The sequence below is a fragment of the Lepidochelys olivacea genome, assembly GCF_965140295.1.
Source record: "Lepidochelys olivacea isolate rLepOli2 genome assembly, chromosome: 2".
Classification (NCBI taxonomy): domain Eukaryota; kingdom Metazoa; phylum Chordata; order Testudines; family Cheloniidae; genus Lepidochelys; species Lepidochelys olivacea.
Window position 1 is genome coordinate 196246765 of NC_140412.1, and position 13383 is coordinate 196260147.

Genomic DNA, 13383 nt, shown 5'->3' on the forward strand with positions numbered 1-13383 from the left:
GTCGGGTACATTGAAGCTAGGCAATGGTTATATTATTTTGGTTTTTTTTTAGCAATGCAAATTAGGATACTGTGTATGAATAAATGTGCAATTCACCTCTGGAGATCTAAAGAACATCTGAAAAATCTTTGCCAAAGTTTAATTCAGCCTGAATTTTAGTGAAAAACATCAGCCAGTAGGGGATTTATCAGTTAAGTATTTGGATACTGTTCCTGCCTCCTTACTACCACAGTTCTAATAGTCTGTACCAGACATAGCTTGTTTTTATTTTTTTGGAAAGGTGGCAACTCTTATGGAATTAAAGGGAAAAGTTTAGGTCTTAGAACTGGGAATTCACATGTAGGGAAGAATGGGATCAGTGGCCTGAAAGGAACTACAGTAATGAGGTCAGACACAATTCACTCAGCAAGGGCCTTAAAATAGCCCTAATGGCTGGGCAGAGTATGCCGTGGCTTTTTTTAGGCTGCTGTCCCCTGAACATATTGGCATTTATCTCACTCCACTACAACTTCATGCAGTAGTGGCTTCATCTTTCCAGAAAATCACAAAGTGGAATCACTCCCCAATGCCATGCAATCTACACTCATTTAAATGGAAGAATTCTTCATTTTGGATCAGTGTTAAAGGCATTTAAAAAAATCTCCCTATTATGAGGAAAGCTTTTGCTCTGAGCATGTGTGCATCCTGGAGACACTGAACATCTCCCTCTGAAGTTTTTTGAAATCTCCTTGATGCACACTGTCACAGTTCGGGATAATGCCCTAATTGCCATATTCCCAATTTTCCACCCTTTTGTGCTTGCTATTTATACCCACAAAGTCAGATTCTTCTCACTTCACATATCACTCCATTGATTTAAATGGAGTTACTCTGGCGTTACCTTGGTGCAATTCTCAGCAGATCTGACCCTGTAGTAACTCAACCCGCCCAGGCCTATATTTTCCTTACTTCCTACAAACACCATCAAACTTAATCACTTTCGCTTTCATTTAGGGAGCTCCACTCGTTTTGCAATATTATTTAGGTGGCTAAAGAACCACATACAAAACACAACCCACAAACAAACAACACAACCCTTGTTTTCCCCAGGAATTGAAATTAGGGGGGGTGTTTGTGTGTTTGAATTTATGGGGAGCGGGGGTCAGGACCGATGAGGGGTGAGACCATGAGGGTGAAGGTGGGCTGTGTGGCACAATAGTTAAATCTAATAAAATGGTCATGAAACATTTTTCAGTTTTTACTAATGTTTTTAAATCATCATACAAATTAAAGTTGGGTACTCAAGCCCTTCTATGAAGCACTACATCTACATCCTTCTTGGTTTCTTGTTATAATTTTGCACAACTCTGTTAATGAACTTCTTGAATGCAATGTGTTCATCTTTGGTGGCTTCTCATGTATCCGGTACTTCCATTCCTTCAATTGATATGCTCATTATTCAATTATAATTATTCAATATTCAATTGATATTCACATGATCAGGCAGAAAGCGACGTCTTTCAAAAGACAAAATTCTATTCAATGACGAAAAAGAACAGTCAACTGTAGTTGTTGTGACTGCAAGTAGCATGAGATGAATTTCTACTTTCATCACAGGAAACATAGCACAAAGATCAGGTCGAGCCACTAGTGACGATAAAAAAGAAGTTGAAGTCAAATCTTCATTCATTTGTCATATCACATTCCACTCTGTGTTCAAATTCTCTATTCTGTCCTGAGCACATGGCAGCCCCATTGTTGGTAGTGCCTCACTCCACTCAACTGTCAGTGTTTTATAGGACAGGGATCTGTAAAAGCTACACAGAGGTTGAGTAGAATCTAGAAGTCACCGTTGTAGATTTTTAAGAATCAAGTCTGTGTACTTTTTCAGTTGTCTTAACAAACACTTCTTGTCCTCTTCACTTAAGGATTCAATACAAATGCCTTCATTAGTCAACTTCTGGACTGAAGTCTTTGCTTCTTCCAGTACTTTTTCAATGGATAGCCCCCTAATTGATCCAAATGTAGCTTCTATTGCTGGACAAAGATCTACTACTGTTGTAGCAGATGCCTGGATGGCATTGTTTAATGACCCAAGTGGTTTCAACAGTAGACTTACAGGAAAGAGAATGGCAATAGTCTTCTCTGAACATAGTAGCAAAAGTAATCCACCAGCCTCACTACTTAAAGCTAGTAATAACGGCTGGAGTAATTTTAAGACAACAGCCAAGGATCACTCATGAGAAAGCCAGAGGGTTTTCCTAGGTTGGACTAATTTGAACTTCAGTCCCAGTGTATCTTCTATATTTTCCAAGATATTCAGTCTTTTTGGACTCTTGCTGAAAAAAGAATATAATGAAGACATTAAATTTATAGCTTTTTAAATGTCTTTTGAAGAGTCTGCAGCTCGTACTAGAGCTAGTTGGAGTAGATGGCCCCTGCAGAGTGTATAGGAGAGATTAGGGTTACACTTTTCTCTGAGCAAATCTTGAATTCCACCATGTCTTCCAGAGAAATTTGCAGCTCCATCAAATACACAAGCAGCCATCTGTTTGGGGTCCAATTGACAAGCATTTAACTCTTCTAAGATGTGGGTTGTCACAGATGCAGCTGATGTGTCTTCTATAACTTGAACATCTAGAAATGCATATACTGGCCTACCACTGACATCAAGATAATGTACACAATGACTTAATACTTGAATGCACCAGTGCAAATGGGCATCATCAGCCATGTATGCAAATTTTCTGAATGCAGTGAGAGAGTTCCTCACTTTTTAAATCGTTAAGTCTTTCACTGTTGCACCACATGCGTCTGGCCAGTCAGTTGAGTTTCTTGCAGAAAGATAGTGAGCATTTGCTGGTCTTGTTCGGAACCAGTGTTCAACTTCAGGATGAACAAGTGACAATGCACTTAACATTGGCCTCCAGTTTGTAGTGTGTGGTATCTCTTGCTTAAATAGAAAGTATGATGCCACAGCCATGTTTGTTCGCATGAACTGTGTTGTGTCTCCAGCATTCTTAACAGCCTCATTAACACTCACTGGTGTTGTCCTTGGACAGTGGAGACTCAGAGTTCAGAGGTGCTTTGACATGAGTTCACCCCCCAGTTAGGGGGCAAGAAGGCACCTTGCTCATTCCTCCAGCTGCTCCCTGTTCGCTCTGGCCGCTGTTTTCATTGTGCCACCGTTCACTCCATCGCTCTGTTGTCAATGGTCCTGCGCCATCACCCTCTGCTGCTACCTGCCACTGTGACCTCTGCGAGTTGGTGTCTTGAGGTTCCACCCAGCTCTCAGTGATTTCAGCTGAACTCTTAGTGGGGGAACCTCGCTGCTAGTGCAGACTGGGCCATCTCTTCCACAGAAACACTGTCCCACAGCAGGTCTAAGCACTTAGACCTGATTGTCAGTGATTTCAGCTGTAGTGGTCACTTAACAAAACAAAAGTCTATCTATGGAGCCTAATCAGCTTTGTCTTTAAACACTGGGGAAGGGCAGGTCAAATAGTACTCCTGACTCAGGCAGACCATCAAACAAAACACCTGTCCCCACCCTCTCTCTTGATGACCTCAATCAGCACAGGCTAAGTACAGTTTTACTGCCCTTTACTCCTACAATAAGCATAACAACATTTCACCCTCCCCCATTCAAGTGATTTGTAACCCAACCCCATCCAAAATCTATCACTTGGGCAACACAGCACTGTTCACTGGATACCTAGGTAGATTAGGTGTGAATTAAATATAATCTGGTCTTGAAGCCTTTCCCCCCACCCCATCACTATCTGTCAGGGAGAGCTCTTTTATACTTTGTTTACAAATTATAATTTGAAATTATCAGGTTGGCCAACATTGCCGAAATGAACACACTGACATTGTAATAAAAACAACAGTATAAGAAAGCTTGTCTATGTTCCTGCTTTTCACATCTATTATACTTCTTCAGGTACATGCATTTTATCATACAATTTATATGCTTTTAACGTGTGTATTAATGTTTCAACTTCAATTAAAATTTCCAATCACTAAATTGGCAACACTGCATGTAACTAGAAAAGGAGTACTTGTGGCACCTTTTTGCGAATACAGACTAACACGGCTGTTACTCTGAAACCTGCATGTAACTAGTTCACAAAACTGGGGGGCGGGGAAGGTGTTGGGGAAATTCAGGGGGGCTGTTGGGAAATCCCTGGTGTAACACAACCCAAATATACAAAACACAAACTCTCCTCCCACCCTGCTTTAGGTGGAAGGATTTTGCAGCACGCCTTTCCCTGAGGCCGTTAAAATCTCCCAGACAAGGAGGCAGCTCCCCTCCCCGAGGATTAATTGAAAGACAAGCGCTCTCTTCCCCAGGCAGGCTTTTGCGGGGTGTGTTTCCAGTGAGTAAACTCCAATCTCGCTCCGTTTGTTTTCCAATCTCCCTTATTCAAATTGTTCCTCCCCCCTCTCCGCACCATGTGCCGCTCATCAGTAACTGAGAGGCAAAACCGAGGACTGGGCCTGGAAACAACCTTCCCGTTGCGCGTGAGAGGGACCCCGCCACTGCCCGGGGAATTCAATCAAAGCGTGTGTGTGTGTGTGTGTGTGTTTGCGGGGGGTGCTGTGTGAACAGCTCTGCGCTTCCAACACCTCCCGTGCCGCAGCCCCAGGGCCGGTCACACCACGCCCACGCGGGGATTTATTGCACTAGGGGACTGGGGCCCGCTGCGTCCCCTCGCGGCGCCAGCAGCTCCCCGCGTCGGCAGGGAGCCAGCAGCGCCCAAGTTATTAATGAAGGGGCCGGGCGGCAGCAGCAGCTGTTGCTGGAGGGGCAGGTCAGGGCTGCGGAGGCTGCGCGACGGGAGACGCTCGCCTCGCCGCCTTCCACCTGCGGCCATTTGCCTAGGGCGGGCTCCGGCGCAGGGCGAGGGACACCCGAGCAGCCGCCGCCGGGACAGCGCTTGGGTCGCGCTCTGCACGGGGCGCGTCCATGAACGGCAGCGCCGGCTCCGGAGGCGAGATGGAGGGTAAAGGCGACCTTGGGCAGCGCCTGAGTTCTGGCTCTTCCCTTTGGCGGGAGCAGGGCCGGCTTCTGCCTCTCCGCGGGGAGGGGGGGGGCGGTCGTGGCTGGGGATCCGCTCGCTGGCCACCCCTCGCCCCTTTCAGACCCGTCCTCAGCTCGGTGGAGCTGGGGTTCCCCGGGTGGCGGGAAACCTGGGGGTTGGGCTGCCTCCGGGGAGGGGGTGTAGCTGCTGGGGGCGGGCTTTTGCCACGCGTCCCCTCTGCACCGGGGAAGGCTTCTTGGGCTGGGGGGGGACTTGCCCCCGTTCTCAGCACAGTGGCTTCTTTAGCCTGCCCTGGGTGCGAGGGTTGCCAAGGGCCAGGGCTCAAGCAATTTTTTTGCATTCATAACTGATGCGGCAAGCGCAGGGGTGCTGGGGCTATGCAGTGCTAAGGCCACAGGTGCCGGGGCTCAGGGTGACACCTAACTGTGGAGAGTTGCTGGGGGGGGATAATTGAAAGTTTCTCTGGGGGCATGCGACCGCCCCACTTGTTGCCTCTGTCTCCACTCCCTGAAACTTAATATATAGGTAGACAACAGACACTAACAACTACCACCTCCTGTTCTCTGGCTGCCCAGCCCCTGGCAGAGCTTGCGGGCATCACTCCCTGATGGAACTAGCCTCAGTCAATTAGCAAGTGTTCAAAACAAGACAAACAAAAGGGGCAACACAGCTGGGATGCACAGTCCTTCCTGTGCCAGCAGGGTGGGCATAAGCAGCGACTGCATGGGTGCTCTGGGGCTGGAGCACCCACGGGGAAAAATTAGTGGGTGCTCTGCACCCACTGGCAGCGAAGCTCCCCCCCACCTCCTCCCTTCAGTGTGCCACATTCCTGCTCCTCTCCCTCCCAGCACTTCTGCCCACTGCCTTGGCGGCGCTCCAGGAGGGAGGGGGAGGGACAGGGACACCATGCACTCAAGGGAGGACGTGGGGCAGGGACTTGAGGAAAGGGGTGGAATTGGGGACAGGGTGGAGGCAGAGCAGGGATAGGAAGAGGCAGGGAGGGAGTGGAGACTTGGGGGAAGGGGGGGAGTTGGGGTGGGGCTGGGCCCGGGGGGGGGGGTCGAGCACCCACTGGCAGGAGCAGAAGTTGGCACCTATGAGGGTGGGTGGCACCATGGTGTGATGGAGCTCAGGGTTTGAGTGTCTCGGTTAGCAAGACACTTTTTATTGGAGGGGGGAATATGATGCCCCCACAACACTTTCTCGATAGGCACATTGGAGGCTGCAGGGTCCTTGTCTCCCTTTTCCCACTCTTTCTCCTCCCCCCCCCTCCAGCCTGCTCCCTGGGGCTCTCTGGCTGGATGGGGTTCCACCTGAGCTACCTGGTGCTAAGCACTATGTAGCAGGCCCTCTTCCCGATCTAGAAGATGCTCCCCTGACTCACCTCAGTGGATGGTCTGCAAAGCAGGCAGCGGTAAGCACTGGGACTCCAGCATCAGGGAAGGAGAAGCAGCACCAAGTAGCAGCGGGGAGCTCAGCCCACAGCCAGCTGCCCTGCTGCTTCCTCCCTCCCTGCGCTGTACAGACACATGGTGAGTGCTGCCACCAGGGGGAGCCACTACCTCCTCACTGCTGGGTGTCCCAGAAATCGGGTGGGGGGAGGGGAAAGGAGGGAGGGGGAAAGAGAGACAGACAGACATACATGTGACCCTGTGTGTTCCACACCACACATTGCCTTTGGATTAATCTTTAATTAAAGATTGTCACGTGATGAAACCTCCACGAATATGTCCACCAAAATTGGCAACTCTACTGAGTGCACCTTTCCCTGCCTACCCACACTGAAATATCATCTGCCTTTGGAGCTGGGGGGCAGTGCCTGGAATGAAGGCATCTTTGGGATGTCACGGGTGGGGGGGAAGCTGGGAGCGTTCTGAGGAATTTCCTTGTGATAATGGTGTGAAAGGTGGTTTGCTGTTCTCCTTGATGTATTCCTCCTATAGAAGGAACTTTCACATCAATTTATGGAGCCCATCAAAATGAATGGGTGTTGGATATAAATAACCTCCCTTTATAAAAGTGCTCCAGTAATCTATGAAAAACCCTTTAAAATGTTAGTGTTTTGAACAAGCACTATAGAATATTGTAATTCAGTATTTTTGTTAAAATAAGTGCTCTTTAAAGAATAATACTTAGCCCCTCCAACCACCCCTTGCTCTGGACATAAGTATGCGCAGAAACATAATGATGCTCTTTGAAGCAAGTATCTTAGGAAAAGAAAAATAAACCTATTTTATAAATGCATTAGTTATTACACCTGAAAGTTATTATAGTAGTACACTGAGCTATATTAAAAGGAAGAAAGCTGTTAAATGAACAGGTAATGGACAAAAAAAGCTTAAAACATAAGTTCATAGAAGTTAGGAATGAGAGACCTATTTTTCATATAATTTTGGTACCTTTAATGAGGATTGACAGGATAACTATCAAGAGCATATAATTTGGTGCATTTATCCATTTAGCTTACTGCTATACCATTAACTTGCAAAAATTTAGAAATGTGCAACTTACTGGTTTCTTGAGTGGAAAAAACTATTCATCATCATCCTCTCCTTTCCCCAGTGCTGAGGTTGGATGGGGCCAAGGTTATGAGCAGATTCCATCAACATTTGTTTTGAACCACCATTTGAGCCTGATTGTTCTGAAAATCAGGTGCTGCCTGGATGGCTTTGAATACCATGTTATACCACTGTCTCATTGACGCCTAGCAACGTGGCCAAACCATTGTAGTTGCTGCCTTTTGATGATTGTAATCATGTTCTGTACTTTCAGTCTTCTATAGATGGCTAGAATGCCTAAGGGCAGGTCTTCGCTACCTCCTGGATCAGCGGGTAGCGATCGATGTATTGGGGATCGATTTATCGCGTCTCATCTAGACGCGATAAATCGATCCCCGAATGCGCTCCCCATCAACTCCGGAACTCCAGCAAGCAAGAGGCGGAAGCGAAGTTGACAGAGGAGCGGCAGTGGTTGACTTGCCGCTGTCCTCACGGCCAGGTAAGTCGACCTAAGATACGCCGACTTCAGCTACGCTATTCACGTAGCAGAAGTTGTGTATCTTAGGTGGACCCCTCCCCAGTGTAGACCAGGGCTAAGAAATGCTATGTCACATCTATGATATAGTGCAGACACCTCATTTCAAATGTTTATAGCTTTTGCTCCAGATGCTTTTGTCAGTACCCATGTTTCACAACCTTTAAGTAATGTGGGTACAATGACCATTGTGTATAATCTGGTTTTATCTGTCGTAGACACTGATTTAAGGTTTGAAACCTTTTTAATAAGGCACATGAACGTTCTGGTGACAGTAGCTATCTGCTTGTTCTTGTCATCTTCATAGCGATTGTCCCATGTTATGATGGAACCCATGTAGCAGAAGCTATCTACTTGTTTGATGTCTACAACATTAATGACTAGGCTAGTCTGTTTCTTGTTGTTTTTTTTTTTTTTTTTTTACATTACCATTAGTTTGGTCTTTTGTTCATTCATTTTTAATCCCCATTGGCCCTGATTCTATTCTATTCTGTTCTATTCAATAAGCTATGTTTGCAAGAAATCAGATAGTGTAGAATAAAGTTGTTGTACACAAGTATGTTTATACTTCATTAAAAAATAATGGGGGAAACTGTTGCTAGTCTGGAAATTTAAAAAAAGGTACTTCCCATAAATGCAAGAAGAATATTCTAGATCAGTGCAATTTTTTCCATACCATGACCCTGTTACAACAGAAAAAAGGTTTTGGAGCCCCCTTCCTTCCAGTCCTAAAGTAAGGGTTGCTGAGACCCCTGAAACCTGGTTGCAACCCACAGGTTGAGAGCTTGTGTCCTAGATTCTTCCCACCTCCCAGGATCTCAACTTTTTTACATTGTTTTGGGGTTTAAATCTTGAGCATTTTATTTGTGGGGGGAAAATTGTAAATCAGCAAAAATAACAATAAAATATACTTTTAAATGAAAGCTCTGGATTCTTATTATTTAAGAACCATGGTTTTTTTTTTTGTTTAGATTCCCATAAGTCAAATGAATGTCATAAAGCTACATGACATTTCTGGTATGTTGTGAAATATGCCGTAGTGTACACTGTAATTCCAGACATCCTACTGTGTGAGAGATACCCACATGGGACTGAGCCTCCTTGAAAATTACTGATCTCAAACAAATTTTTAATTTTCTCTACCGACACAAAACTCAAAAAAAAACTTTTAGTGACCACTAATTTAAGTGTCAGACTCACTCAAATGCACAGCTAGCGGGCCTTGTGCTCCCTTCTGGTGTGCAATGGTGTTTGGTGTTTATAAAAATTTAAATAAGGGGCTCCCTCTAAAATGATGTGCCTAGTCAACCGTGCACATGACATTCCTTGTGTAAGATACTTCTGTGCTCTCTCCCCACCTCTCTCCTCAAAAAATATATGCGACTTTCATATTTTTTCCCTATACCCAAGAATCATTCCATCTTCCATCCCTCCACCATCTTGCATAGTACTTTTTGACCAGCTATGCGTCCCTCTGCCCATTACTTCACTGAAGGTCCTCTAAGTTGTTTCTCTATCTGGCAGGTGTTCTTCACAGCAGCAGTGGTGGTGATAGGTGGGTGGCTCTGTGACTTCCACTCGTGGCTGTGGTTTGCAGGCATGTTGTCCTGCCGACTTAGGTAGTTGGGGTAGGTCAGGTGGGCAGTGCGTCCCCCCAGTGATGGGCTGGGTAGTCAGTTGGAGAATGGGTCCTCTTCAGTTCTTGAGGTGGGCAGATCTCCCCTGACTGCTGGAGGTCTCCTGTAGTATGTGTGAGTTTTGAGAGCTGATCTTTGGGCTGATGCATGGGTAGTTCTCCTCTGGCTGGTGGGAAATGGCTCCATGTTCCTTTCCAGTACCTGCTCTTAATACTCCTAGTAGGGCAAGTGCAGGCACCAGTGGGAGGAGAAGTGGGGTGCAGTGACTACAGCACTCCCACTCAGTGCAGCAGTAGTATGACTTTCATTTTGCACTACTGCCATGCTTGGCAAAGTGGAAAGAGTTGCAGGGGTGACATTGGTTCATCCCTGGTATGTATCTAGAGCTCTCGCAGCAGCTACTGCAGTCACAGCAATAGTGGGAGCTCTCAGAAAGGGCTGAAAATTTTTAACAAGCAGAGCCAACCTTAGCATTTTTTTTGGACAGGCTGTGAAACAAGTTCAAATCACTTGCTGTCAGTTGTAGCCCAATTTTTCTCCATAAATTATGACCCATTATGAACAGGACCAACTTAATGCTTGTGGGGAGAATCCGCAAGATGATTCTTTGGGATACACCCCTACTTCAACTAACAAGTTGTATGTAAAAACTAAATGTTTGTGTGTACGTGCATGCTCACGTCAATTAACTTTTGCCAGTCTATCTTGGCAAGGAACAGACCCAGAAACTTACATATTTTTTAATAACACGAAAGCTGAGATCCCCCTTCATAGACTCAGCCTTTAGAGCCCATTTAGAAGAGTCTCATACGAACCCCTTCTAGCCCATCAAATAGAGCAGAAGAGAATCTGTGCCAAAAATCACAGGGGACAGGGAGCACAGTTTATGCAATATGCTCCCTTTTAATTCTAAACTGCTGGCTGCTCTTCTGTGTGAATAGTGCATGATTGGGGAGCTACACTGTAGCTGCTGCTGGCAGAATGGAGAGATGAGCCAGAGAGCATCTGTTTCATGCAGGATGCTTCCACCTAAAATTGTGTAATGTACAACCTAGCAAATGCAACAGAAGTTAAGGTTGCCTGGTAGCTTGACCAGAGTAAGGACTGCAGGATAAATCCCTTTCTGTGTCTTAAAATCTCATTTGACAAGAGAGACATGCCATTGTATGTTAATATCAATTACTTGCAAGAAAAATCAAGATAGCATAGAACAAAGCCGTTATACATAAGTACATGCAAACTTCATTAAAATTACAAAAAATTTTCTTGGCATTTAGAGAGTGTTTAGTAAGATAGCTTAACCTGACATTTGAGAAGTATGATAAATAATGTCTTAATTAAATAAGATACCTTGTCAATTACATAGCTAGAAATTGTCACATTATAATGCACTGGGAATCTTATTGCATGTTAACTGTTCTTATTGCTTATTTGACAATTTATATTTCATATGCCTAAATTCCTTCCTGCTTAATGTAAGCTGTCTTGTTATTTGAAGGGCATTTAGATTTCCATCAACATTTACAGTATGTTTAAACATGAAGCATGGAAAAATTGAAATACAGACTTGCATTTGTGTTCCTTTTAAATATTCAAATGTAGGACAGTAACTTTTTAACATATGTCCAAAATATACATCAAAAACATTTTTGCTTGCAACTTTGCAATAACAAAAGTTAACTTTCCAGCAACTCTTTTTGTTTGATCATTTGCAGATACGGACTGCAGAGGTTGTTGGAGGCAATTGTTTGTAAAGCATCAGAATTGGCCATTTAAGAAGAATTGGCTGGACACAGTCAAGTTGCACCAATATTTCTGTGTGTTTGTCCTCTGTGCACATGGGCATCTCTTATTAGCAATAATGGGGTTTATGTGTGTACATGGAAGGAATCTTAGCGGTCTATACACAAATGCAAGGAGAAGGGAGAGTAAACGGGAAGAACTGGAAGTATTAGTACATAAGCTAAATTATGACTTAATTGGTGTCCAGTCTCATGACTGGAATATTGGTATAGAGCGGTCCAGGAAGAACAGGCAAGATAAAAAGGGAGGAGGCGTTGGATTATGCATCAAGAACATACACGCTTGTTCTAAGGTCCCGAAGGAAGTGAGAGGCAGACCACATGAAAGTCTCTGGGTAAAGATAAGGGGAGGGTGGGAAATAAGGGTGACTACATGGACCACCAAATCAGGAAGAGGAGGTGGATGAGGCATTTCTGGAACAAATAGCATAAATATTCAAAACACAAGTCCTGATAATACTGGGGGACTTTAACAACTCAGACATCTGTTGGAAAAGTAATATGGCAAAACACAAAATTTCCAATACGTTTGTGGAATGTATTGGGGACAACTTTTTGTTTCATAAAGTGGAGGAAGTAACCAGGGTCACAGCCATTTTAGATTTGACTCTGACCAAGAGGGAGGAATTGGTAGTGAAGATGGAAGGCAGTTTGAGGGGATGTGATCATAAAATGATTGATTCCTTATAGTCACAGAATCTAAGGGGTCTAATTCTACTTTGAATGCACATGTATCACTGAGTTAAGTGCACGAGTGAAAAGAGGAATACACCTCTGAAAATGTAATGAGATCCAAACAAACAAGAAGTAAATATTTAAAGGCAGAGACACTTTTAGTGTCCCCAGTTTTAAAAATATGCTTATAGAAAATTCAATTTTTTTTTTTAGTAGGGAACCAGTTTATCAAACCTAGAGTAGGCACATTTGTAGCTAACTAGCTGCTTTTCAGTAAATGTTTTTGATTATTGCTAAGGCTGTCAAGCGATTAAAAAAATTTATTGCGATTAATCTTGCCATTGCACTGTTAAACAATAATAGAATACAATATAATTTAAATATTTTTACATGTTTTCTACATTTTCAGATATATTGATTTCAGTTACAACACAGAATACGAAGGGTATGGTCCTCGCTTTGTTTTTATTACAAATATTTTCACTGTAAAAAACACAGAAATCGCATTTTTCAGTTCACCGAATACATGTACTGTAGTGCAATCTCTTTATCATTAAAGTTGAATTTACAGATGTAGAATTAGGTACAAAAAACCCTGCATTCAAAAGTAAAAGTGTGAAACTTTAGAGCCTACAAGTCCACTCAGTCCTATTTCTTGTTCAGCCAATTGCTTAGACAAACAAGTTTGTTTATGTTTGTCGGAGATAATGCTGCCCGCTTCTTGTTTACAGTGTAACCTGAAAGTGAGAACAGGCATTTGCATGGGACTTTTGTAGCTGGCGTTGCAAGATATTTACATGCCAGATGCGCTAAAGATACATATGTCCCTTCATGCTTCAGCCACCATTTCAGAGGACATGCATCCATGTTGATGACGGGTTCTGCTTGATAACAACCTAAAGCAGTGCGGGCTGACGCATGTTCATTTTCATGATTTGAGTCAGATGCCACCAGAGTGTTGCTCTTAAGACTTCTGAAAGCATGATCCACACCTCATACCTTTCAGATTTTGGAAGGTAGTTCAGATTCTTAAACCTTGGGTTGAGTGCTGTCACTACCTTTAGAAATCTCACATTGGTACCTTGTTTGTTTTTTGTCAAATCTGTTCTTAAAATGAACATGTGCTGAGTCATCATCCGAGACTACTATAACATGAAATATATGGCAGAATGCGGGTAAAACAGAGCCAGAGACATACAATTCTCCACCAAA

General features: G+C 44.1%; 1 protein-coding gene across 4 annotated transcripts in view; it reads left to right on the top strand.

Moving 5' to 3' along the window:
- The first annotated feature begins 4764 nt into the window (after positions 1–4764).
- Positions 4765–13383, top strand: part of GADL1 (glutamate decarboxylase like 1) — a 244067-nt gene continuing 235448 nt past the window's right edge. For 2 of the 4 annotated variants that reach the window (XM_084621579.1, XM_084621580.1), the window contains exon 1: positions 4765–4985. In XM_084621579.1, the coding sequence (XP_084477705.1) occupies positions 4949–4985 (37 nt within the window). In that variant the 5' untranslated portion in view covers positions 4765–4948. The remainder of the gene's footprint in view (positions 4986–13383) is intronic. The other 2 variants (XM_084621577.1, XM_084621578.1) reach the window with 2 other exon arrangements.